This window comes from Gymnoscopelus braueri (assembly GCF_963280865.1).
Source record: "Gymnoscopelus braueri genome assembly, chromosome: 22".
Taxonomy (NCBI): Eukaryota; Metazoa; Chordata; class Actinopteri; order Myctophiformes; family Myctophidae; genus Gymnoscopelus; species Gymnoscopelus braueri.
The window spans coordinates 38731705-38758734 of NC_137624.1; the positions used below are offsets into that span (position 1 = coordinate 38731705).

A 27030-nucleotide genomic window follows, 5' to 3' on the forward strand; every position below is an offset into this window, starting at 1 on the left:
TATTTTTGAAAAATCTTGAACATTTTTTTTTTGATTTTTTTCAACAAAAAAAAAAGGATTTAGAAAACATTTTTAAGAATCGCCTCAGGTCTTAAAGGGTTAAAAAAAGACCAAAAAAATACTTTATTTTTTTATTTTTTATTTTTTTTCTGGGGCCCTATTAACTCAGTCCCACTTACACCCCCCCTGTGACGCCCCTGCTTTCACGTGGCAAGCGGCCAACGTGTCTACGTAATTCATTTTCAATGAGAGGCGGGCGATTATTTGGGACGCGCCGAGAAGTTGAGGGGCGGTGACGAGGCAGGCGGGCGCGGCCCCGGCCCCGTGAAATTCTCACGCGCGTGCTCGTTTGTGCGCGGGCGCGCGGGCGGGCGGCAAGAGCTGGATTGTGATGAGATTTTCTTTTCGCCGCGCAGGAGGAAAAAAAAACCAGCAATGCTCGCGGCGCGATCACCGCTGATCCGAGCGGTACCGCCCGCGTGAACCGCTTGCCGTGTGTTACGACCTTAAAGGTTTAATGACATTCACTTTTACACCACATTCAAAGTCTTTGTCATGGTCCTTCAAAAGTGTACAAAAAGTTTTAAGTGAAAATTCCATTCCAGTGATCCATGGCAGGTGTTTTTCTCTCACATTTCTAAAGCCTTTTCAACTGCAATGAAAAAATAAATCTTTGCCTGCGGGTGTCGCTGGTGAGGGATTTTGCCTGTCAATCATCGCCTCTGCTCCGCCCCCCCCAAAGGAAAGGATAGGGGAGGGGAGGGGCGAGGAGGAGAGTGGGCGGGATTAATCGACAGTGACCTCACTGTCGAAGGGCCAAGCTCAGATTACTTTTCAGCCTAATTATTCAGAAAACCCCAGACCACAGAAAATCCACTGAATGTTCTAAGTTCAGTTTTTTTGGGTGTAATTGAGGTCATAAAACCCCAAATAAAACATTGAAAATAAAAAAAGTGAAAATGAATGTCATGATACCTTTAACTCTTCCTCAGGCATACATGCTACTGTAGCCTAACCCATGGGTTACCAAACCTTTCTGCCCGCGACCCCCCCCCTAAAAAAAATAATAAATAAATAAATCCCAAAATAATTTGGCGACCCCACCGGGTGGCCTAACCTGAGTCCGCCAGATGGAAGAAGCTTTTGCGTCACATTTGTTTCACAGGCTACTTCCATCTGGGACCTCGGTGGCACAATCGATGAAGGGGCGGCCCCTTTTTTTTCAAGCTACTTGGCAGGTGATTGGATGGGGACCGTCAGTCTATCGCCGTTAGGGGTGGGACGATATGGGTACCTCACGATACGAGATATTAGAGTTCTCAACGGGCCTGAAAATTAAGGCTCGGCCCTAACTGGGCCCGACTGGGCCGGCCCGAGGCTCGGCCCGAACCCGACTATTTCCATCATGTTAGGCCCGAAACCCGAAAAAACCCGAGGGGAAAAAAAAAAGAAAAAAAAGTTTTTGGATTTCTTTTTTTTTTTTTAATATTTTTACTATTATTATTCTGTTCTGAATGTGTATTTATCTATTATGAAGATGGCGCTGACGGCGCTGACTGACATTAACTTACACTGACTGTGTTGATTTAAATGAAGTTAAATCCTTGTCTTTGGCTCACGGACACACCTCTGTGCAATGCGATGCATCGTCTCCGTCTCCTCTCCCCCCTGACTGTCTGAGACCGACTCGAGACTGTTGTTAACCTATTAGCTTAAGTTTACACGCGTTGGGTGAAAAATATTATAATACTGAACTAAACGCGGGTGGATTACATTGTATTGTGAAAATCAGAAAGCACCGTTTCCGCCACTTGTGTAACTTAATAGAGCACGCCGGTTAGTAATCTTAACTCACAAAAACACATTGAACATCCTGTTAAACCTTCAAATTAAAACATTTTGACAACGTAAACAAAACAACGACACGTGTAGTGTACTGCGTGTATGCACGTTCTCGCGCGTGGCTATATATGGAAAGCTTGCTCCTGCGTTCTTCAATGGACCCTTCGCTAAACCCCACCGCAAAAGCGATTGTCCAATGCCAGCTTAGCAACCGTTGTTAGCCTGGCATAGGTCTGGCAAACTTTCGTCACCTGCCATAGCTGTCAATGTTATTGCGTCAGCACACACACAATCATTTGCAACATAATAGCAAGAATAGGAATAGCACGATAACGCAATGGTGACTATGAACCACGTACCCAAACCCGTTTGAGGCTGCTTTTCCCAAGCTGAAATCTGCACTTAAACTACAAGGCTGAATGGCTGTGTTGTTGAACACATACACAGCTTCTTCAGGAAAGTTACACGATACGAGTACGACTCACTCGCCCAGGTGGTGTCAATAATAGGCTACTAATCACTGTAATCGTAACAAAATTCAGAATCACAGCGCTGCCTGTTTAAGTGTGTTAATTCATTTGTTCGTCTATTTATTAACTGCTCCTGGCAGTCTTACCCTGCGGTACATGAAAACTCCTGTTAGTCATGGATCAACTTTAACCTGGTGTTTGCACTTTCTCCATTTATAGTCCGTACATCTATATAAACGTTCAGATTTCAAATATAAAGTGCTTACCCCATGGCCACGGATGTTGAAATTATGCACGGGACTCTCAAAAGTACCCGTATATTCTGTATTGTTCAATAAAAAGTATTTTAATCCGATCAGTGGCCATTTTCTCATAATGTATCAGAGTGCAATACACCTACAAACCGATAGGGTGGCTTTGTTGAAAGCGCATGGAGAAAATGGCCACCGATCAGATTAAAATGCTTTTTATTGAACAATACGGATGATACGGGTACTTCTGAGAGCCCGCCCCGTACATAAATGTAACATCCGTGGCCATGGGATAAGCACTTTATATTTGAAATATGAATGTTCATGTAGATGTACGGGCCATAAATGGAGAAAGTGCAAACACCAGGTTGAAGTTCATCCATGACAGTCGTGACAGGGAGAAGGGTCCATTGATTTCTGAACGAACCTGACCACTGAATGTACACTATTGTTGAAGGCTGGTGTACTGTAGACCGAAATTGACGTGGGTTTTTGTATTAAAAATGATATGGATGCATCATGCGGTAGCCCTGAAACATGAACGTGAACCATGGCTACATAATATGCGGAAATGGATTACAAGAACGCCCAAGACACACTCGCCCCGGGTCTAATCCGGCGGCCTCTGTCCACGAAATGAATGGGGGCAAGTGTGTTTTGTGGCGAGTGTTCTGTTTACCACCGGAACGCTCGCCCTGAATCGCTTTTTTTTTACTCTCTCTCGCTCTGCTGCCTGAGCCATGAGCGTGAGCAGCACAGTGCAAGTTAACGCCAGTAAGTCAGCGCCGTCAGCGCCATCTTCATAATAGATAAATACACATTCAGACAGAACAGAACATTTTCATGGAGCCCGAGGCTCGGCTCGGCCCGACCAATTAGCATACTTTTGAGGCCCGGCTCGGCCCGAAAACGTCGGGTCGGGTCGGGCCGGGTCGGGTTCGGGTAGAATTTGAGAACTCTACGATATATATCACGATATTAGGCCCACGATAACAATATATATCACGATATTCGACGATGATCGATATATTGCGATATCACGATATTCGATATATATTGCAAGAAATTTCACCAACGATATATCACGATATCTGAAAATATCGATATATTGCGATATCACGATATATTGCATGAAAATTCACCAACGATATATCACGATAGTCCTTGTATTCAATTCATAAACACATAAAATAGCACCAAACAGTTCAAAATCATCATTACACAAATACAGAGTAGGAAAAACAACGTATCAAAAACTTAAAAAAAAAAAAAAAAGTTTTTTTAAATTTTTTTAATATCGATATTTTACGGGAGGATATCGATTATTTATCGCGGGAGAAAGTATCGCGATATATCGATATATCGATATATCGTCCCACCCCTAATCGCCGTCTATCGACCAATCATATTGACGTGTCTACATGATCGTTAGCTGCGGCCAGCAGTAGTTCTTTTGTATGCTATTCAACCATGATGAAAAGTGAAAGAACTACAACGCAATAAGCGCTTCTCGATGCGGCGACACATCCGGTCTCGGCAAGATCCCGCCCCCTGGCAGCCGCTGATTGGTTCACACACGCCGCCGCTGTGCGGAGTAGCCCTACTCTCTGAGAGATCCCAGATGGAAGCTTATTTTCAGAGCGCAACACCCGAGCGCAACCAAACATAAAAATGACTAGTTCTACTGGATCTCTTCTCCACTAGTTCCCTCCCTAATATTTTAGTCTAGTTTTTATTTGTTGACTAAATTGTCAATACATGTAGTTTTAGTTTTAGTCATCATAGCTTAGTTTTTATTTAGTTTTTATTTAGTTTTCGTCAGTGAAAAAAGGTAGTCGACAAACATTTTTCGTCATAGTTTTAGTCGACGAAATCAACACTGAATCTGATACTTACTACTACTCCTTTTGTATGTCTGGATAGTGTAAATTACACACTGGAATGCAGTTTTCAGTCATTGACCTGCAAGCAGACATAGTAGATCTACAAGCTCATAGCGCGGCACCATCTGCAATTTTTTTGAAAATTTGTGAAAATATTTCAATATATTATTTTTTAAAAGGAACATTTTTGACTCAAATCTTTGCCCCTGGGGGTCCCTGGCACAACATATTTTGAGATGGGGGTCCGTGGCAAAATTCATATAATTTTGGGGGTCCTTGACATGAAAAACTTTGAGAACCACTGATATAGAAACATACGTTTTTCAAAAAACTCTAGGATTTAGAAGACATTTGTAGCATCCCCCAGAAGCAAAGATTTGAGTTAAAAATGTTCACTTTAAAAAAATATATATATTCAAAGATTTGCACAAATTTCAAAAATAGCAGATCTACAAGCTCAGATGACACACAGACACACAGATGCGTTCCCGGTCTTAATGGGTTAACTAAAGATAGATACCCAGATTCCGTAATACCTCGTTTGTGTGTGCGTACACGTTTGAACACGCACACGCACACACACACACACACACACACACACACACACACACACACACACACACACACGCACACACACACACACACACACACACACACACACACGTGCATGGATGTCCATGTCTTTTCGGTGTATGTGTGTGAATGCTTTTGTTTTTTGTTTTTTGTTGCTACAGGAGTGGAAATGAGGAGAAGTTGATGGCGTTGCTGACTCCACTGAATGTCAACTGCCATGCGAGCGATGGCCGCAAGGTAGGAACACACACGCACACGCACACACACACACACACACACACACACACACACACACACACACACACACACACACACACACACACACACACACACACACACACACACACACGGATCCAACAGTTAATCCAACCATTTGATTTAATTGATTATTCAAAATATATCGATTTTATTAAAATAATTATTTTTCCAAAAATGAAATAGCAGATCTATAAGCTCACAAAGCGTCACATTGTGGTTGGCAATTTCCGCTATTCTTGCGCGACACTGTTGTAATGATAATAATAATGATGATAACAATAATCCATTTTATTTGTAACGCACTTTATATTCTTACAAATTTCAAAGCGCTAGTGGTTGTACAACAAAGTATAAAACAGGGCTTAAGTGGTTAATCTTTAAAAAGTCTGAGACTGTGGGCCTTGGTTCAGAAGAAGCTCAAAACCCCCCCTACCCCCCCCTCCCTCCCACTCTAAGCCTGCTGTCGAGCCTCACCTAATGAAAAGCTCTGATTAATCTTAATGTTAAGAACAGAGTCAACATTTGGCCACGAGCCCAAAGAACACTACGTTACAACAAAACTGCCCAAAGGACAGGAAGTTGCAGTTCAGCTTCAAATCAATATCTGTGTGTGTGTGCACATTGATCATTGTGTTATCCCATTAACACCTGGAACGCATCTGTGTCATTTTTTGATTTGAGCATTATTTTGCACTTTGGGCTATTCAAAAATAGCAGATATACAAGCTCATAGCGCGGCACCGAGTGCCGCGCTATGAGCTTGTAGATCTGCTATTTTTGAAAAATCTTAAAAATGTGTGCAAATCTTTGAATAATATTGTTTTAAAGCGAACATTTTTAACTCAAATCTTTGCTTCTGGGGGTCCCTGGAACAACATATACATATAATTTTGGGGGTCCTTGACATGAAAAAGTTTGAGCACCACTGATATAGAAACATACGTTTTTTTTTTCCAGAATACTGTTGGGATTTAGAAGACATTTTGTAGAATCGGCTTCAGGTCTTAATGGGTTAAATGTAGATAACAATTACTGTCACTAATTATGAGATGCCTGTTTGATTTCCTCCGTGCCTTGGCAACCTTTGTGTCTGTCCCGGCAGAGAACACTGTGAAATGTACAAACGTGTACAAATGTAACCTTATGGACCCTTACGGGTCCACTCTCTGAGCTTAATTAAATTACTCCCTGAGCTTATTAAATTACTGATCATTTTAATGCATAGCCAGAGAGATGTGTCAGGTCCATCAAGGTGTCTTGCATCACTTAATCAACTAGTGTTGATTTTGACAGCAAATTTTGATTCAGTTTTAGTCGTAGTCTTTTGAATCAAATTCCATTTAGTTTTTGTCATATTTTAGTCATCTGAAATGTTTTACTGTTAGTCTAGTTTTAGTCGACTAAATATCATAAGATTATAGTCGACTAAATCTACAGTTGATCTAGTCGACTAAAATGTATCGTGGCGGTGCCTTGATGGCGTCGTGTTGGCTGATTTTACACTTGGTTGCATGCTGAAAATAGCCGATCTACAAGGTCATGCGACGCGTCGTGAGCTTGTAGATCTGCTATTTTCAGAGCGCAACACCCTCGCGCAGCCAAGCATAAAATGACGTGTCTTTTAGTTCTACTGGACGTCTCTTCTCCACTAGATCCCTCACTAACATTTTAGTCTAGTTTTTATTTGTTTGACGAAATATATTTAGTGTTAGTTTTAAGTCATCATAACTTAGTTTTTATTTCGTTTTCATAAGTGAATAAAGGTATGGTTTAGTCGACGAAATCAACACTGCTTTCAACTGATATTGACTGTACATGGGAGAAATACAACAGACGTACAAGGCAGTGGTGGTTATGTACAGTGTGAGCTTGTAGATCAGCTATTTTTGCCAGTTTTGTCAGTTGAAGAAGTATATAGGGCTTAAAGGTTTAATGACATTCACTTTTACACCACATTCAAAGTCTTTGTCCTGGTCCTTCAAAAGTGTACAAAAAGTTTTAAGTGAAAATTCCATTCCAGTGATCAATGGCAGGTGTTTTTCTCTCACATTTCTAAAGCCTTTTCAACTGCAATGAAAAAATAAATCTTTGCCTGCGGGTGTCGCTGGTGAGGGATTTTGCCTGTCAATCATCGCCTCTGCTCCGCCCCCCCCCAAAGGAAAGGATAGGGGAGGGGAGGGGCGAGGAGGAGAGTGGGCGGGATTATTCGACAGTGACCTCACTGTCGAAGGGCCAAGCTCAGATTACTTTTCAGCCTAATTATTCAGAAAACCCCAGACCACAGAAAATCCACTGAATGTTTTAAGTTCAGGTTTTTTGGGTGTAATTGAGGTCATAAAACCCCAAATAAAACATTGAAAATAAAAAAAGTGAAAATGAATGTCATGATACCTTTAAGTGGTTATGAAAAAGTATCCCCTCTGCGTTTTCTTTTAACACATTGAACCCTGTTTATTCTCCAAATGAGGAATGATCATGTCTCAGTCACCAATTGTTACTCATCCTCCTACCCACGGGTGCCTAATTTACTGTATGAGTACGGGAGCACAAAGAGAAACTTTTTAAAATGTAATTCTTATTTTTGCCCTAAAGACGTTAAGTCGGGTGTGGCCCCGTTGACCACCTCCAGCCATAGTCAGTTCTGTTCATAACTCACCATTTGTTTTTGGCACAGGCCGGCCTTAACCCATTGAGACCTGAAGCCGCTTCTAAACATTTTCTAAATCCTAACAGTTTTTCGGAATTTTTTTTAAAAATATAATGTTCACGATTTTTCAAAAATAGCAGATATACAAGCTCGTAGCGCGGCACTCGGTGCCGCGCTATGAGCTTGTATATCTGCTATTTTTGAATAGCCTAAATAAATCTAAAAGTGACACAGATGCGTTCCAGGTATTAATGGGTTAACCTCATCACAGACACACAACTGTAATTTTAGTCCAGTCAGAAGATATATTCCTCGTTGGTCGTTCAGTAGGCAGTATGGTTCAGTATGCCGACAAACAGACACACAAAGTTTTATCACCTTGAGGCAAACGCAGACAGCACGGTATCCGTTAAACATGCGCATATGCAAAACAGATCTCACACACGCACGCACGCACGCACACACACACACACACACACACACACACTGCGTAGAGGATCATAGATTGTTCTCGTGATGACATTGATGATAGTTACAGACACAATGGAGCGTGACAGAATACTAATGAAGATTTCCCTCTCGATTAGAAATTGGAGCCTTCTACCTCTCTCTCCATCTCTCTCTCTCTCTCTCTCTCTGTTTCTCTCTCTCTCTGTTTCTCTCTCTCTCTCTCTGTCTCTCTCTCTGTCTCTCCCTCTCTCTCTCTCTTGTCTCTGTCTCTGTCTCTCTGTCTGTCTGTCTGTCTGTCTCTCTGTCTGTCTGTCTGTCTGTCTGTCTGTCTGTCTGTCAGTCTCAATACAGCCGGACTTGCTCCTCACTAAAATGGTTCAGTTACACATTAATCCTTATGTTATTCAGTTTTATTTTAAGTTCCTCACTGACAGAATTCAGTATGTAAAGGTAAACAAGACACTCTCCTCTCCCATCAGGACCAGAGTTGGTGCACCCCAAGGTTGCATTAGCTCACCTGCACTGTTTACTCTTTACACGGCAGACTGTAACACCTGCGAGTCAAATCAGTTTCTTCTGAAATATTCAGATGATTCTACGCTAATAGCTCTGATGACTGACAGTGATGACCCGAAACAGTACCAGTGTAGCGTGGACCGGCTTGTGGAATAGTGTGACAAAAATAATCTGATTGTCAACACTAAGAAAACGGAGGAAATTACATTTGGTCCTGCTCCCGGTGATAAGACACCACCGGTGACAATTCATGGTTCAGCTATTGAACAAGTCCCATCTTACAAATATCTGGGGGTGATGATAGATGCCACCTTATCATGGTCATCTCATATTGATTATATTTGTAAGAGGATACAGCAGCGTATATACTCCCTACGCCGACTTAGATCTTTTGGTGCTAGCAGTCAGATCTTGTCTCTTTTCTATACGTCTGTTGTTCAAACTGTGATGTTGTACTGTAGCACGGCCTGGTTTAATAGCCTACCATTGGTATATAAGAACAAACTGTATAGCCAAATTAAGATCTGCGCTAAAATTGTTGGTAGGCCAGGTGAGGTTGTGTTACGTTCCTTTAAAGAAGCCCAGATCAATAGCATGCTTAGACTGGCGAAGAGCATCTCCTCTGACCCCTTACATGTTTTAAATGATGAATATCAACTGTTGCCCTCCATGAGGCGGTTTAGAGTCCCAAAATATAAGAAAAACAGGCTAAAGAACTCTTTTGTACACCAGTCTGTTCTGCTTTTAAACCAAAATCGGTAAATCAAGAGGATATGTTCTATTGTTCTTGTTTCTGTCTGCTTCTGTGATGTGTGTCCTGTAATGTACCTTGTGTAATGTATTGTGTATGTCCTGTCTGTATCTTGAACGATGACGTCATGGACACAAAGCAAATTTCAGTGAGAGCTGACAATAAAGTTGTATCGTATCGTATCGTATCGTATCGTATCGTATCGTATCGTCTGTCTGTCTGTCTGTCTGTCTGTCTGTCTGTCTGTCTGTCTGTCTGTCTGTCTGTCTGTCTGTCTGTCTGTCTGTCTGTCTGTCTGTCTGTCTGTCTGTCTGTCTGTCTGTCTGTCTGTCTGTCTGTCTGTCTGTCTGTCTGTCTGTCTGTCTGTCTGTCTGTCTGTCTGTCTGTCTGTCTGTCTGTCTGTCTGTCTGTCTGTCTGTCTGTCTGTCTGTCTGTCTGTCTGTCTGTCTGTCTGTCTGTCTGTCTGTCTGTCTGTCTGTCTGTCTGTCTGTCTGTCTGTCTGTCTGTCTCTCTCTCTGTCTGTCTCTCTCTCTGTCTCTCTCTCTGTCTCTGTCTCTGTCTCTCTCTGTCTGTCTCTCTGTCTCTGTCTCTGTGACATTCATGTCGAGGACCCCCAAATTGATAAATATTTGACCGTGTACCCCATCTGAAAATATGTTGTGCCAGGGACCCCCAGAAGCAAAGATTTGCGTCTAATTCCCATATCTTTTTGCATAATCGTCATAATCGTTTCCACGGTGAAAGATTTTCAAACATTTTTAAACATAAAAAAAAGCAGAAATAGCAGATCTACAAGCTTACAGCGTGTCACGAAGTGATACATTCTGGTATAACGAAATGTATACATTCTTTTAAATATGTAAATAATGTCTTTGTATATTTCAGTTATTTGTCATATCTGCCCTGTGCAATTTTCGATTACGAAGGCCCAACGGCCAAACACACAATTTAATCGTTAATCGCAATTTGAGTGACAATTAACACATTGCGTGCCAGTCACGTAGATCTAAGTGGTCTTTTTTTTTTTTTTCTCGCAGTGACACATTTCATTGTAGCACTCTCTCGCAGTGACACATTTCATTGTAGCACACCGTAAACGGAAATGCATGTCAATCGAAGATTTTTGTTCCCATCCGCCGCCGCTCTAAAGCTTCCGCTAAATCGCCATTATCTCGTGTTGTTTTTCCCCGCGCTGAACGATGTTTAATAGAAACTGCGACTACTGCAAAATGGAATGTCGCCGATTGAAAATGTCTTCTCTGGGCCACTCTACAAAACAGTTTAACGCGCGATCATAAGGTATTTAGCGAGGTCTGTGGCGACGTGAAAAAAAACAACAATAAATCGCTGGCACTGGTGAGTACATTATGATATTAAACTCTGGCGTGGAATGTGTTAATCGTCAACTTAAATGTGTAATGGTGACAGCCCTATGCCCGCGATGCGCAGCGAGCTTGTAGATCTTATATTCTCTGGAGATCACAGGCTAGGAGATGGAGTGAAGTGGAAGCAGAGTAGCCTATCCTACGTTGCACCATTTATAACAACGACGTGGCACCTGTGTCTTACCTTTTGTCTTATTAATAAGACGGACAAAATGATAAATCCTGGGATAATCAAACTGTGTTTTGTAGCCTAGACTCAACGTGCCTTATAATCATTATTAGAATGGCTCAAATTTAATAATAACGATAACAACAATAACAACGGTTGTATTAACGCGCGCACACACACGCGCACACACGCACACATTCACACACTCACACATTCACACGCACACACATTCACACGCGCACACACGCACACCCACACACCCAGGCCAAACAAAACACTTTGCGATATGAGTTGGAGATATTGTCCCGTTGCCACAGCAACTACTGCTGACAGCCAGCAGTCATCGTTGTCATGGAAACAGTTTGATGGCCCAATAAAAAAAATTATAAAGAGAGAGAGAGAGAGAGAGAGAGAGAGCATTATTTGCAAAGCAGGATGGGAGAGGCGGGGGGGGGGCATTACTGGGGACCTCAATCTATTCAAAAACGTAAAGTCCTAAATGTTCATAAAACAACAACAACATGTCTTTCATTCTCTCTCATCCTGCGTCTGTAAAACGTGGATGTCATCTACTGCAGCTCGCCCACTAGGTGTTATGGTTGATTTGAGCTAAAAAAGCATTATTTTACACTCTGGCTATTCAAAAATAGCAGATCTACAAGCTCGTAGCGCGGCACCGAGTGCCGCGCTACGAGCTTGTAGATCTGCTATTTTTGAAAAATCGTGAAAATGTGTGCAAATCTTTGAATATATATTTTCTTTCATAGCGAAGATTTTTTACTCAAATCTTTCCTTCTGGGGGGTCCCTTGAACAACATATTTTGAGATGGGGGTCGGCGGCCAAATACACATACACATGTTGGGGGTCCTTGACATGAAACAGTTTGAGAACCACTGATGCAGAAACATCGGCTTTTCAGAAAACTGTTAGGATTTAGAAGGCATTTTGTAGAATCGGCCTCAGGTCCTAATGGGTTAAGGCGATCGGCGGGTGTGGATCTTTTGAATATTCGATGATTTTTCTAAGGTTTTTAAAAAAAACGCTCTGAATCGCTGGCAAGGACAGCTATAGACTATGTTTTAACTCTGGCTGTCAATGAGTTAACTCATTGAGTGCCTGAATTATTTCTGGCTATTTCTGGCCAGTACGATTTTGATTTTTGATTTTTTCAAAGTAAAAAAAAAGTGCTTAGGAAGCGAGATACAGCCTTTTTCAGTTATAAGTTAAACAAGGAGTGGATGGAGCTGCAAATCTTCAGATAATGATATCTTGGGTTCTGAATTTTTGTCTCCGCCGGAGGCGGAGAGTATGTTTTCGCTTCGTCCCGCCGTGTGTTCACCTCCCTCGTAGCCAAGCTAACATTGGTCAAGCTCCACGTGACACGTGTCAATATGTTGACACCAATGCCTTTGATTGGCTAGAGGGACGCATGACGAAATAAAATCCTATAAATAGGTGTGTCACTTCAAAAAACCATTATGTTTTTGAAGTGAGGTAAGACAGGATCAATCAGTCTTGATTGGAACAGTACCTTCCAGTACAAATCACCCGTCCGTGCGTGTGTGTGTCCCTCTGAGAACACCTAACATTGGTCAAGCAAAGGCGCAGAAGGCCAAAGCTAAGAAAGCATACTCATCTACAACAGTAACACAGAAGAGGACTATAGAGTTGAATTGATCCCACAACAAGGCCGAAGTCTTAATACTGTAACAATTGGCCACCTTGATCAAATACATTATGTAGCACTAGAGAAAACTGACAGATCAAACACACCAATCAACTGCTGAAACTGTTCCAAGACAATGAAGATGAAGAAGACAGACAAGCATTTGAACAAACCACTCAATTACGAGGACTCCCATATGACACATTGCTTCAAGAAGAACATTTTTTTAGATGCAGACACTACATATTCAGTCGCCCCTGCAGAACACCAAAAACCACGCGCATTCTACCAAGACGACCCGCTCTACCAAGACGACCCGTGCTATTAAAATAGCACGGGTCTGCTCACGGGTCTGCTGGCGGAGACTTGTGCTCCGAGGAGCACATTTTCTAGTTTTTTTTTCTTTCTATTTTTTTCAAAAACACGTGAAACACGTTGCGCCATAGCGGTGAAACACGTTAATGGCACTCAATGAGTTAATATGGTTGGGGAGTGCGTTCCAGAGGGAGGGGGGCAGCAACAGAGAAAGCCCTGTCCCCCCCCCCAGGTACAGTAGGCCGGGGGTTGACATCCAGGATGTTGGCTTCACTGGTAGGCCTGTCACAATTATTACATCGTCTAATCGCAATTATTTTATATAATCGCAACTATTTTTGCATAATAGTCAATTCCGTGTTACAAAATGTCATATTTTCAACAAGAAAAAGGCAAAAATTTTGGAAATAGCACATCTATAAGCTCAAAACGCGTCGCGATGTGACTCGTTTTGAGCTTATAGATCGTCTATTTCCAGTATTAATGTTTATGTTTAAGTATAAAGTAATTAAATATGTGTTATTTGTCATATCTGCCCTGTGCAACTTTTGTTTACAAAAGCTAAAAGCCAAACAGAAATGTCTTTTTAAAAAAAAAAAAATGTATGTTCCATACATTTTTCAACGACAGAAACACAATTAAATCGTTAATCGCAATTATTTGAGTGACGATTAATCGTCAGCTTAAAGGTATCATGACATTCATGTTTACACCACATTCAGAGTCTTTGTCCTGGTCCTTCAAACGTGGACAAAAAGTTTTAACTGAAAATTCCACTCCAGTGATTCACTGTAGGTGTTTTTCTCTCACATTTCTAAAGCCTTTTCAACTGCAATGAAAAAAGAAATCTTTGCCTGCGGGTGTCGCTGGTGAGGGATTTTGCCTGTCAATCATCGCCTCTGCTCCGCCCCCCCCCAAAGGAAAGGGGAGGGGCGAGGAGGAGAGTGGGCGGGATTAATCGACTGTGACCTCACTGTCGTAGGGCCAAGCTCAGATTACTTTTCAGCCTAATTATTCAGAAAACCCCAGACCACAGAAAATCCACTGAATGTTCAAAGTTCAGATTTGTTGGGTGTAATTGAGGTCATAAAACCCCCAAAAAAACATAACAAATTAAAAAAGTGAAAATGAATGTCATCGAGCCTTTAAATTGAAATCGTGACAGCCCTATTCACTGGACCTGAGGGAACGGGAGAGGACATGATGTTGGAGAAGATCGGAGAGGTAGAGGGGTGCCAGATTATGGAGTGCCTTGCGTTGCGAGCTTGTACAACGGCTATTTTTGTTGTATAAGTATAACTAAATGATATACTTATAAAAGCATATGACACGATTAGCCATGGTTCACGTGACGCTTGTATACAAGCGTCATGGTGCCGAGTCCCCCTGGTCTAAAGTTGTGTTTGATTTTTTTCACATTGCCATCTCTCACATAAACATAAACGTTCAGATTTCAAATATAAAGTGCTTACCACCGAGCCACGGATGTTACAAGGCGACGCGAACCGCGATAAGTACTCGTATCTCCCGTATTGTTCAATAAAAAGCATTTTAATCCGGCCATTTTCTCCAAATTGTCTCCGATACTTTCAACCATGCGATGGTTGGGAGGTGTATTGCACTCTGATACATTACAACAAAAAAATTAATAAAGAAAGAAAATGGCCGGCGATGGGATTAAAATGCTTTTTATTGAACAATACGGGAGATACGGGTACTCATCGCGGTCCGCGTCGCCTTGTAACATCCGTGGCTCGGTGGTAAGCACTTTATATTTGAAATCTGAACGTTTATGTTTATGTGAGAGATGGCAATGTGCAAAAATCGAACACAACTTTAGACCAGGGGACCATGACTGTCATGGTATGACAGTCATGTTTCAGGGCTAATGACACGATGTAATCATCCTTATCTCCCCCCGTGCCGCCAAAACGGGTGATTTTTGTTCAGGCGGCACTATTGGACGTTTACTGTATTTCTCCGCTGGCAAAAGTTGGCCTTCTGTATGCGTTTTGTCACTTCTTTTACTCGAAGGTCTGTTATATTTTTTTTTAGTCTTGCTGTCATACGACGAAGTTAGGGTTGCCAACCGTCCCGTATTAGCCGGGACGCCCCGTATTTTGACCAAAAGAGGCGCGTCCCCGTCCGTACGGGACTTCACTTGTCCCGGTAAAGGGAAGATGCATATAATAATTTTAAAAATCTGTGCGTCTGCCTGCCTATGTGTTTTTGTGCTGTATGCGAAGGGCGCTAGGACCCTGGGGGTGCCGCTCTGTTGACAGGGCAGGCTCAGTGTGCGTTCTCTCGTGTCTGCCTGTGTGAGAGTTTCCTCATTGTGTATGTAATGTGCGCTGGTTCAAGCGGGCGAAATAAAATAAAGGTGCACGTGCATCTAACATTGGCATTGCTCTACCGAAAATAAGTTGCTGCATGTGAGGTTACGGTATATCATACTAACTAGCTTATAGTTAGTTAGACACGGACTGAGCTACAACAGCATAACAGCCAACGTGCCTGGCCCAGAAAGAAATGAATGAAAGAATGAGCTGTCTCCTCTCCTCCTCCTCCTCCCCCCGCGGCTGCAGCAGCAGGTTAGCAACTGTTATAGTAACTGTTCCAAAATGCATAGATTTCTATGCATTCAGGAGTTTGGGGGGCTGGCTTTTTTAATATAAATTTCATAGATTTCTATGCATTTCAGGAGTTTGGGGGGCTGGCTTTTTTAATATAAATTTCATAGATTTCTATGCATTTCAGGAGTTTGGGGGGCTGGCTTTTTTAATATAAATTTTCTTAGATTTCTATGTATTTTAGGGGTTTGGGGGGCTGGCTTTTTTAATATAAATTTCATAGATTTCTATGCATTTCAGGAGTTTGGGGGGCTGGCTTTTTTAATATACATTTAATAGATTTCTATGTATTTCAGGGGTTTGGGGGGCTGGCTTTTTTAATATAAATTTCATAGATTTCTATGTATTTCAGGGGTTTGGGGGGCTGGCTTTTTTAATATAAATTTCATAGATTTCTATGCATTTCAGGAGTTTGGGGGCTGGCTTTTAAAATATAAATTGCATAGATTTCTATGTATTTCAGGGGTTTGGGGGGCTGGCTTTTTTAATATAAATTTCATAGATTTCTATTTATTTCAGGGGTTTGGGGGGCTGGCTTTTTTAATATAAATTTCATAGATTTCTATGTATTTCAGGGGTTTGGGGGGCTGGCTTTTTTAATATAAATGTCATAGATTTCTATGCATTTCAGGAGTTTGGGGGGCTGGCTTTTTTAATATAAATTTCATAGATTTCTATGCATTTCAGGAGTTTGGGGGGCTGGCTCCCCCAAAAGAATTAAATAACACAACCCTAACCTAACCCTAAAACCGAAATAAAGTACCAAAAAAAAAAAAAAAAAAGTACCATAATCCGCCCAAAACCGCACATGCGCGCACGTGCATGTGTCCCGTTTTTCCATTTCTGAATGTTGGCAACCCTAGACGAAGTATAAAGTCATGTCCATATGTCATACATTTGGGCCTGCTGTGGCACTGTATATTTGTGGCAGAGAGCTCATTCTCTCTCTCTTTCTCTCTCCCTCTCTCTTTCGCTCTCTCTCTCTCTCTCTCTCTGTCTCTCTCTCTCTCTCTCTCTGTCTCTCCCTCCCTCCCTCTCTTTATCACACCCTTGCACTTGGCAGATTGAATAGGTGGAGCTGAGACTGTTTACAAAGTGTGTGTGTGTGTGTGTGCGTGTGCATGTGTGCATGTGTGAATGCGTGAGTGCGTGCGTCAGATTATAACTAAGGGATAGAAATAGAACATTTGATTTATTTGATTTGCACAACATTTTTGTATACATATACAGGACATGATCATTCTTTCCAAGGGAAAGTGTAAGATTTAGTTGTTGTGCCGGTTTGTGAAGCTATAAACCTTGTGAGAGCATCATTTTAAAGGTAGGGTAAGTGATTTTTTTTGTAAATTATTTTTGGTTAAAAAGGTTAAAGTACTGTATTCTGATAGTAATGATTGCTACAGAGCGTTTGTTCGGTCACATGGGTCTCTCCAGCTCTCCAGCAGAATATAGTACATTTTCAGGTAAGGTGACAACATTTAAGCCAATCAGGAGAGAGCACTGAAAATGATTTTTCTGTTTAATAATGAGCTGGAGAGACAAGGAGACTCCTTTTACTGAACAAACACTCTATAGCAATGAGTACTATCAGAATATAGAGCTATTTAACACTCATTTTAAACAAAGTAAATCACTTGCCCTACCTTTAAGTCTCATATACTGAGTGGATGGAAGTACTACTGGACTCTTGTCTGAATGTCACAGCGCGATGCATCATAGCATTATGCATTGTGAAGACAAGACATTCCTGGAGAGTACTGGAAAGGGAAGCCTGCAGCGAGCATACAGTACAACCAAACAAGAACTTGTTTCAGCTTCGGCAGGTCAATGTGAAAAAAAGTAAACGCATCATAAGAACTTCGGACGGTGCCTTGCCGACGTGCAGTTTGGCAGTTCTTGCACCTCCGAGGTTTCTACCTGGCCGAAAACCTCCGCCAGCCGAACGGTTTGCCATGTTCAGATCACACAGGATACAGAACGCACTTCTCAGATAGTGACAGATAATGGTCAGGTACTCGATGCGCTTATGATGTGATTCATATTGTTTTATTTTCGCAAACCTGTCGGTGTACTGTACCATGGAAAGTTTTGAGGAAAGGTTGTCTGCAGAGGTTAGGTTAGGAGGTACAAACCTCCCTCTTCTGGGTGACTACAAACACAACCAGATGGCAATTAATTAATGGAGAGTGATAGCAGCCAAATCTATACATGACTCTTTTTTTCCTTCTCTTTATAACTGGACTGAACTCACAGTAAAGTTTTGTTTTGCAGTGTGTGGTGTTTATTCCGTTTTGGGAAAGCAAAACAGAATAAAGTGTCTGGCAGGCCACTGCCCTCTAGAGCCTTTATCCATATTTCATACTTTGGCTATTCAAAAATAGTAGATATACAAGCTCATAGCGCGGCACCGAGTGCCGCGCTATGAGCTTGTAGATCTGCTATTTTTGAAAAATCGTGAAAATGTGTGCAAATCTTTGAATATATATATCTTTTTAAAGCGAAAATTTGTAACTCAAATCTTTGCTTCTGGGGGGTCCCTGGAACAACATATTTTGAGATGGGGGGGGGGGTTCGCGGCCAAATACATTTCATTTTGGGGGCCCTTGACATGAAAAAGTTTGAGAACCACTGCTCTAGAGAAAGCACTGTGCATCTGCTAGCATAGATCTTCTATTTTTGAATCGTGAAAATGTGTGCAAATCTTTAAATATATATATATTTTTAAAGTGAACATTTGTAACTCAAATCTTTGCTTCTGGGGGGGTCCCTGGAACAACACATTTTGCAAATGTTTGCTTTAAAAAATATATATTCAAAGATTTGCACACATTTGCACGATTTTTCAAAAATAGCAGATAGCACTATAAGCTTGCAGATCTGCTATTTTGAATAGCCAAAGACATCTAAAATGACAGACGCTTTCCCGGATCGAATGGGTTAAAAACTAACCATCAGTAAGAGGATTTAAATTGTACATTTGACCTATTTAGCCACCAAACTGCAGTGACTTCACAATGAGTGCAACAGTAGGATAAGCTTACCTTTCCAGATAGTCAGCACTACAAACTGCCAATACAAAAATAGGGTCAATGCACACAGTTTACGTCTAATTTGCTCACAGACCATGTTGTTTTTCCTGTTTCTGCTGTTCTTTGCATTAACCACTTAAACCCTATATACTTTGTTTAAAGGGATAGTTCACCCAAAGCAAAAAAAATCGTATTTTCTATCGATTAGTCACCCCATGAAGACTTGAATTCATGGATATTTTTTTCTCTCATTCCTTAGCCAATAATTTGAGACAAAGAGTCTCCTTTGTATCTCCTACCGGAACCGCTGCCTACCGGTCTGCCGGTCATCAAATAGATGGAGACAAAACCCATTAGTACAGGAAAACCATAATACAGATACAGACATGCACATGCAGTAACATGCAGCTGCATGCTCAATCAGGGTACAGGCATTGAGTATTAACACATTGGGTGCCAGAGGTTTATTAAAATATTATACGTTGAGTGCCTGCATTTCTTCCATCCACTTGCGTTATACGTTTCGTGCTGTGAGAAGCCCCGACGCGGAAGTGCATGTAAACAAAGCGTGCGTGCGAGACGGCGGAGGGTCCCGACTAACTCCTGGAACAATAATATTTCCAACGCGATCCTCCATTGCAGCGTGATCGCCGATCGAAAACGGCTCGTTTCCACCACATTAAAAAGAAATGGAGATATTAAGCTTTTAGTCAAGGAGATAACATTGAAAACGCCGACCGGAAGGATTTTTGACATGGAGCCACATCCAGCCTCTTCTTCTCAGAAACTCCTTGGGTGATGTCAAAGTTTCGTTTTAGCGCCCCACGTGGGCCACTCGTATAAAAATAGAATTGGGTCAAAAACGGTCCGGACCGTTTTCGGCACTTCTCGTTTGGACCCTCAAAAACGGTCCGGACCGTTTTTGGCATTCAATGTGTTAAGCAAACAATATATACATGCACAAATGTAGAAATGACCTACGGCTTAAATTAAAGATCTATTCCCCCATAACATACGGTCAATTTAAATCCTTGATTGCAGATCTACCCACAAGTGTCTGCAAACTGCTTTTAAATTTGTGTTGTATCACACGATAGGGGAAAGGTTGTTTTATTTTGTTTCCGTTTTGTCTTGTTTTATCATTGATGTGAAAATAACAATGAAGTCGTACTGTGATGTATCTCGACGACACTGAAAATGAGGGCAACCTCAATGTCCTTCGAGAATGAATAAAGGTTTGAAATGAAATGAAATGAATACATTTACGGAAAAAAACACCCAAAAGTTATGGAGATAAGAGGTGTCTCTCCGACAGCAACGATATGTTGATGGCTATCTGTCTGTCTCTCTCTCTATCCATCTTATCTATCTTGTAGTAGTAGTAAATCTATATGTCGGTCCATTTAAAAAAAAGAGCAAATATACATACATACATACATACATTTGAGTCCACTAATGCTAGTGGCACCGAAAAGGTGTAGGCTGAAGCCGAGGCTTATTTTGCCTACCCTTTTTTAAAGGAGTAGTTCACCCCCAAAATGACTTTTTTTCTACTGATTACTCACCCCATGGAGCCTTGAATTCATGGATATTTTTTTGTTTTTGTCGCATTCCTTCCTTTATTATTTGATTATAATAAATGTAGCCCCATTGATTCCGGTAGGAGACACAAATGCATTTGTGTCTCCTACCGGAATCAATGGGGACACATTTATTATAATCAAATTATTGTCTTAGGAATGCCACAAAAACAAAAATAAATCCATGAAATCAAGGCTTCATGGGGTGTGTAATTGATAGAAAATAAGTCATTTTTTGGGTGAACTCCTCCTTTAAACAACTTGGGTTTAGAAAAAAAGAACATTTTCAAGCATTGGTTTAACTAAGCTAAATTCATCGGACAAATTAATAGAATAAAAAAGTAAATCTAAGCAATCATTGGTTTAACAAAATGAAGACAAATCTAAGCAAAATACTTTTACACTACACTATTCGAAGAGTAACAAAAGTAACAAAAGTTTCAAAACAAAAACGAAATATCAGTTTCAAACTCTGGTCTGTCTGTCTGTCTGTCTGTCTGTCTGTCTGTCTGTCTGTCTGTCTGTCTGTCTGTCTCTCTCCAGTCCACACCCCTCCACTTGGCAGCAGGCTACAACAGGGTGAGAATAGTTCAGCTTCTCCTCCAGCATGGAGCAGATGTCCACGCCAAGGACAAGGGGTATGTATGTGTATCTGTGTCAGCAGGTCTACAAGCTCATAGGGTTCCGTGCTACGAGCTTGTAGATCTGCTATTTTCAAAAAATCGTGAAAATGTGCGCAAATCTTTGAATACGTGTATTTTTTAAAACAACATTATTAACTCAAACCTTTGCTTCTGGGGGGGGGGGGGTGTCCCTGGAACAACATATTTTGATGGGGATCGGCGGCCAAAAACATATAATTTTGGGGGTCCTTGACATGAAAACGTTAGAGAACCACTGATATAACAACACGCGTTTTTACCAAAAACTTTTAGTATTTAGAAAACATTTGTAACGTTTTCATGATTTGCCGAGTGCCGCGCTATGAGTTTGTAGATCTGCTATTTTTGAATAGCCAAAGAAACCCAAAAATGGTTTTAATGGGTTAACCCCCGACAATGTCCAAATGGAACCACAAGTAGAGCCCTGGGCGGGACTGTTATGACGCGTTGTCGCAAAATGTGTCAATAATACATCACAATCTTTATTTATTTAACCACTTTAATGCTATTTTATACTTATTAAAAAATAGCCGATCTACAAGCTCTGCGGATTTTTTTTCTGGGGGTCCCCGCCAGCACAAAGTCCAAATTTTCAGATGGACCAAAATACATATATGCTATGAGCTTGTAGATCTGCTATTTTTGAGAAATTGTGAAAATGAGTGCAAATCTTGGAATATATATATTGTTTTAAAGCGAACATTTTTAACTCAAATCTTTGCTTCTGGGGGTCCCTGGAACAAAATATTTGGAGATGGGGGTCGGCGGCCAAATATTTTTTTTTTTTCAGAATACAGTTTTTGGGGATTTAGAAGACATTCGTAGAATCGGCCTCAGGTCTTAATGGGTTAACACATTGAGTGCCAAAACCAAAGATCTACGGTTTTGCAAATACACCCGTTGAGTGCCATAACCGTAGATCTACGCGAGGAGAATTATTATTACAATAATAATGATCCGCGGACCCTGTAAAATGGATGTAAGACGGATGTGGATCCAGTCCAAAAAAAAAGAAAAACTCCTTTCCGCTCCAATGATATGATCTTGAGAAAAAGCTCCATATCTCCATATCTTTTTTACCGTGGTGGAAACGAGCCATGTTCGATGGGCGATCACTCTGCAATGGCGGATCGCGTTAGAAATGTTATTTTTCCAGGCGATAGTCGGGACCCTCGACCATCGCGCAGACACCCTTTGTTTACATACGCGTCCTCGTCGTGGCGTCTACAGCCCTAAACAGCTCAGCGTACACGGTAAGAATGCTGCCACTAGATGTACCCTGTTTTAAAAAACCTCTGGCACTAAATGTGTTAAGTGCCATCTGCTCCTGCAGCATCTCCATTGGGACCCAAAATTACAAACACAGACAAAGAATTATAGAGAGAGAGAGAGAGAGAGAGTAACACAGTGGGCTGGGCTTACTGGCCTATGTCCAAAACCGTTCCTTTTTTATTATTATTTAAAAAAAACATTGAGTGAATATAGCAGATCTACAAGCTCTCAACGTGTCGCGACACTCTTGTATTGCAAAGTAGGGCCTTAAAGGGATTGTTCACTCCCCAAATGATTGGCTTAGGAATGCGACAAAAACAAAAAAAATATCCCCAAATTCAATTCACTCCATGGGGTGTGGCTAATGGATAGCAATTTTCTTTTGGGTGAACTATCCCTTTAATTTACGAAAAAACATTTAAAAAATGTATATGGACATACAAGTTTTCTGCCCGACAGCAACGATATACCTGTCGGTAACGATATCCGTTGCAAAGGAAATAATCGCACATCCATGCAGGTGTGCTGGACAGGCAACAAATGAACCAATCATGAAGAAAATGTTCATTACATTTATATTACAGTCATTTAGCAGACGCTTTTATCCAAAGCGACTTAAAATAAGTGCATTCAACATAGGTAAGGAACGAAAACTACTAATCACCAGAAGTCTTAAGTGCATTTTCTGCTAAAACAAGCAACCAAGAGTATACCTAGCGCTAAGGTAAAAGTGCAATATATCAGCTACCTACTTTCTTAAACAGAGACAAAATAGCTAAATCAAATGAGCAAGAGCTAAAACAAATAAGTGTATCGACTAAACAAGATCCAATAAAACCATACAACAATAAAACAAGAGTTCGTACAACTAGTTAACAACAAGTAGGCCAGGCAAAGAGGAAGTGTAGTGTTTCCTGAAGAGTTGGGTTTTCAGCCAAAAAAAAACAAACAGAAATCCCGCACACTGCTCTTGCTCAGCAGATTCAGTTTTATTCAAGTGTTGACATGACGTTTCCATCCCTCTCTCTGGACCTTCATCAAGACAGAGCGGTGGTTTTCAACCCTTTTTAAATTCATGGATATTTTTTTGTTTTTGTCACATTCCTAAGCCAATAATTTGATGACCAGCGGACCCGGTAGGCAGCGGTTCCTGTAGGCTGAAACTAAAACTTGTTCTCTGTTTTCTGTCTTGTTCTCAGAGGCCTGGTGCCGCTGCATAACGCATGCTCCTATGGTCACTATGAAGTCACTGAGCTGCTACTGAAGGTAACACACACACACACACACACACACACACACACACACACACACACACACACACACACACACACACACACACACACACACACACACTGCTACCCATTAAAACCGGGAAAGCATCTGTGTCATTTTAGAGTTTTGCCATCCTGTATTATTAGCTACAAACGTTTTTCAGATGTACGACAGTGGTTCTCAAAAATAGCAGATGTACAAGCTCACAGTGTTTGTGCCGCGCTGCATGCTTGTACATCTGTAATTTTCTGTGTTTCTGTGTTTGAAAACTGTTGAATAATTTAGAATTTTACACAAATGTTCTATTCGGGGGGGTCCCTGGCACAAAACATTTTCAGCTGGGGCGGTGGGGGGGTGATACACATACACACATATCACTTCGGGGGTCCTTGCCACGAAAACGTTTGAGAACCACTGATTTATAGGGCATTTGTCGAATCGGCCTCAGGTCTTAACGGCTTTAAAAAATAAATACATTCATTAATCGCAATCAAGGCAAAACAATGATTGAAATAACGGTGATATCGATTTCAAGTCATAATTAGGGGTGTTGGAAAAAATCGATTCGAATACGAATCGCGATTCTACTGTTGGACGATTCAGAATCGATTCTCATTTTTAAAAAAATCAAAAAAAATTATATGATCTTGGATTTACCTTTGTGTGTTTACATTATTATCAGTTTATATAACCTTTACAATTATAAAAGCTACATAAATGTACTCTGTTCTCATGCCAGCAGATTGGAGTAGATCCTGAAATCCTATGTTTTGAATCAAGAATCGTTTCGAATCGGAAATCGATTTTGAATCGAGAATCGTTTGTTTTGAAAAAAATCGATAAAAATCGGAATCGTGACCCCAAGAATCGGAATCGAATCGAATCGTGAGATAGCAGACGATTCACAGCCCTAGTCATAATATCGCACAGCCCCTAAAACAGTGGTTCTCCAACTTTTTCATTTCAAGGACCCCCAAAAATGATATGTATTTGGCCGCGGACCCCCATCGGAAAATATGTTGTGCCAGGGGACCCCCCAGAAGCAAAGATGTGTTAAAAAAAATGTGTCTTAAAAAAAAAAAGATTTCGAGATTCGCACACATTTTAAAAATGTTTCGAAAAATAGCAGATCTACAAGCTCATGGCGCGGCACTCGGTGCCGCGCCATGAGCTTGTAGATCTGCTATTTTTGAATAGCCTAAGCATAAAATATGGATAAAGGGGTTAAAGTGATTGTGACACCATTTCTTTTGCAGGGGACCCCTTGGTACCCAGCCAAGGACCCCTGGGGGGGTCCCTAGACCCCACTTTGAGAACCCCAATGCCCTAAAAAAACACTTCTGGTTGTTTTTTTTCCCGCCCCCCTCCAGCACGGTGCGTGTGTGAACGCCATGGACCTGTGGCAGTTCACCCCGCTGCACGAGGCGGCGTCCAAGAACCGCGTGGAGGTGTGCTCCCTGCTGCTGGGCCACGGGGCAGAGCCCGGCCTGCTCAACTGCCACAGCAAGAGCTCCGTGGACATGGCCCCCACGCCCGAGCTGAAGGAGAGGCTCGCATGTGAGAGAGGAACGCGGCACGACGTGCACGATGTGCATTACGCACACACTCCCATACACCCATACACACTCCCTGCCAGACTTATTTCTGTCTGTGTTTGCCCACTGCCAGCGATTTAGTGTTTTTAATAACTTAAAGGGATTGTTGGCAACATTAAGCCTAAATTTGAAAAATATCTATATATATATATTTTGCATTTTTTTCCCCTCTATCAGCCACTATATAATGATGCTGGGGTGTTTTCCTGCATTGAAACACAGTCCTCTTTCTGAAATCGTATTTTCCCTACTGTTTATGTTTGCAGCGGGCCGTAAATTAACGCACGCATGTGCGCATCCGTGCGCGTCCGTGTCCGTGTGAACTTTTTACTTTCGGTTTGAAAACGCTCTCAAACTTCGTTTTTGAGGCACATAATTTACTTTTCAGATAGCGTTTGGATAGAATTTAGTTGTTTAACTTCATATATGTGGTCAATTTGTCATGAAAGAGCCTATCTAAAAATTTAAATTCAGAGAACCGGCAGGGGCGGGCAGTTCCGCGAATTGTATCCGAATAAAGTAACCTATATTCGGCATGGCCCGTTTAGAAGTCCCCTTAACTCTATGGAAGTCCTCCCTACGTCACCCCCTGGTGGTCGGGGAAACAAACTGCTGGAGTTTTTTTCTTTGTTTATCTCTGAATCGCCTACAATCCCTTTAAAAAAATTCACACATTTTTTTTTTCATTATGATCGCAAGTCTAATCGTTTCTAAACACACCCGCGAACACACTGCACGCCGCTCAGACAACAAACGTTCCGACCGAGGCGGAGTCTCTCTCCTTCAGCCCAGTGTAAAAAAAAATCAATGTATCGCCATGTGAACGGTCGAATCACTTACTTTTTTCACCTCGCCACAGACCTCGCTAAATCCCTTATGATCGCGTGTTCAACTGTTTGTAGACACACAGGGTAGTTGTGTGAGTGGCCCAGAGAAGACATTTTCAATCGGCGACATTCCATTTTGAAGTAGTAGCAGTTTCTAAAAAGCGTTTCTAAAAAGCGTTTCTAAAAAGCGTTGCTAAACAGCGTTTCACGGGGGAGAAAAACGAAGCAGAGAAAAGACCGTTTTAGAGGGGGACCTAAACAGGATGCGGACGGAACCGAAAATCTTCGATTTGGCGTATGTGCTACAATGAAATGTGTGAGATGACGGTGAGATCTTTTTAAATCATTTTTTTTCAAAATTACTTTTTTTACGTCCTAGGCAGAATTGGTAATTGGAAATAATAACGTTTTATACGTCATAGGCAGGGAATACATAACAAAAAACAGAAGTATTGAAAATTGCAGATCTACAAGCGATGCGACGCGTTGTGAGCTTGTACTGTAGATCTTGTAGAGCTCTTTTCGGTCACGACTCGCGACCAAAAAGGTTTGGGAACCGCTGCTTTAGTATTATACTATAAGTTCTTATTTTATGGCATCACTCAACCCACAGGCTGAGAACCACTGGTATGAATTATTATATGGACACATACGCATGCACACGCAAACACACTGGTGGGTGCGGTCAGTGGTGGAAAAAGTACTCAAATTCTTTACTTAAGTAAAAGTACCAATACTGCAATATAAAAATACTCTGTTACAAGTAAAAGTCCAGAATAAAAAATGTACTTGAGTAAAAGTACAAAAGTATTGGCATCAAAATGTACTTAAAGTATCAAAAGTAAAAGTACTAAATATTTGAAAATAGCCGATCTACAAGCTCACAACGCGTCGCGCTGCGACGCGTTGTGAGCTTGTAGATCTGCTATTTTCAAATAGCCTATGTATAAAATAGGGCTAAAGTGGTTAATGTATGTTTCATTATA

At 41.4% G+C, this 27030-nt stretch overlaps 2 protein-coding genes across 2 annotated transcripts in view; one reads left to right on the plus strand and one right to left on the minus strand.

The window, feature by feature from the left end:
* The window catches only part of LOC308079001 (poly [ADP-ribose] polymerase tankyrase-1-like), a gene marked incomplete at both ends in the record, with an annotated part of 111111 nt that overhangs the window by 39089 nt on the left and 44992 nt on the right, over positions 1–27030 (plus strand). Inside the window, 4 exons of the mRNA XM_080420339.1 lie at positions 5181–5256; positions 20960–21054; positions 23550–23616; positions 24993–25179. Of these exons, the coding sequence (XP_080276465.1) occupies positions 5181–5256; positions 20960–21054; positions 23550–23616; positions 24993–25179 (425 nt within the window). The remainder of the gene's footprint in view (positions 1–5180; positions 5257–20959; positions 21055–23549; positions 23617–24992; positions 25180–27030) is intronic.
* The window catches only part of LOC308078724 (nucleoporin p54-like), a gene marked incomplete at its 5' end in the record, with an annotated part of 280426 nt that continues 271798 nt past the window's right edge, over positions 18403–27030 (minus strand). The window contains one exon of the transcript XR_013932567.1: positions 18403–18452. The remainder of the gene's footprint in view (positions 18453–27030) is intronic.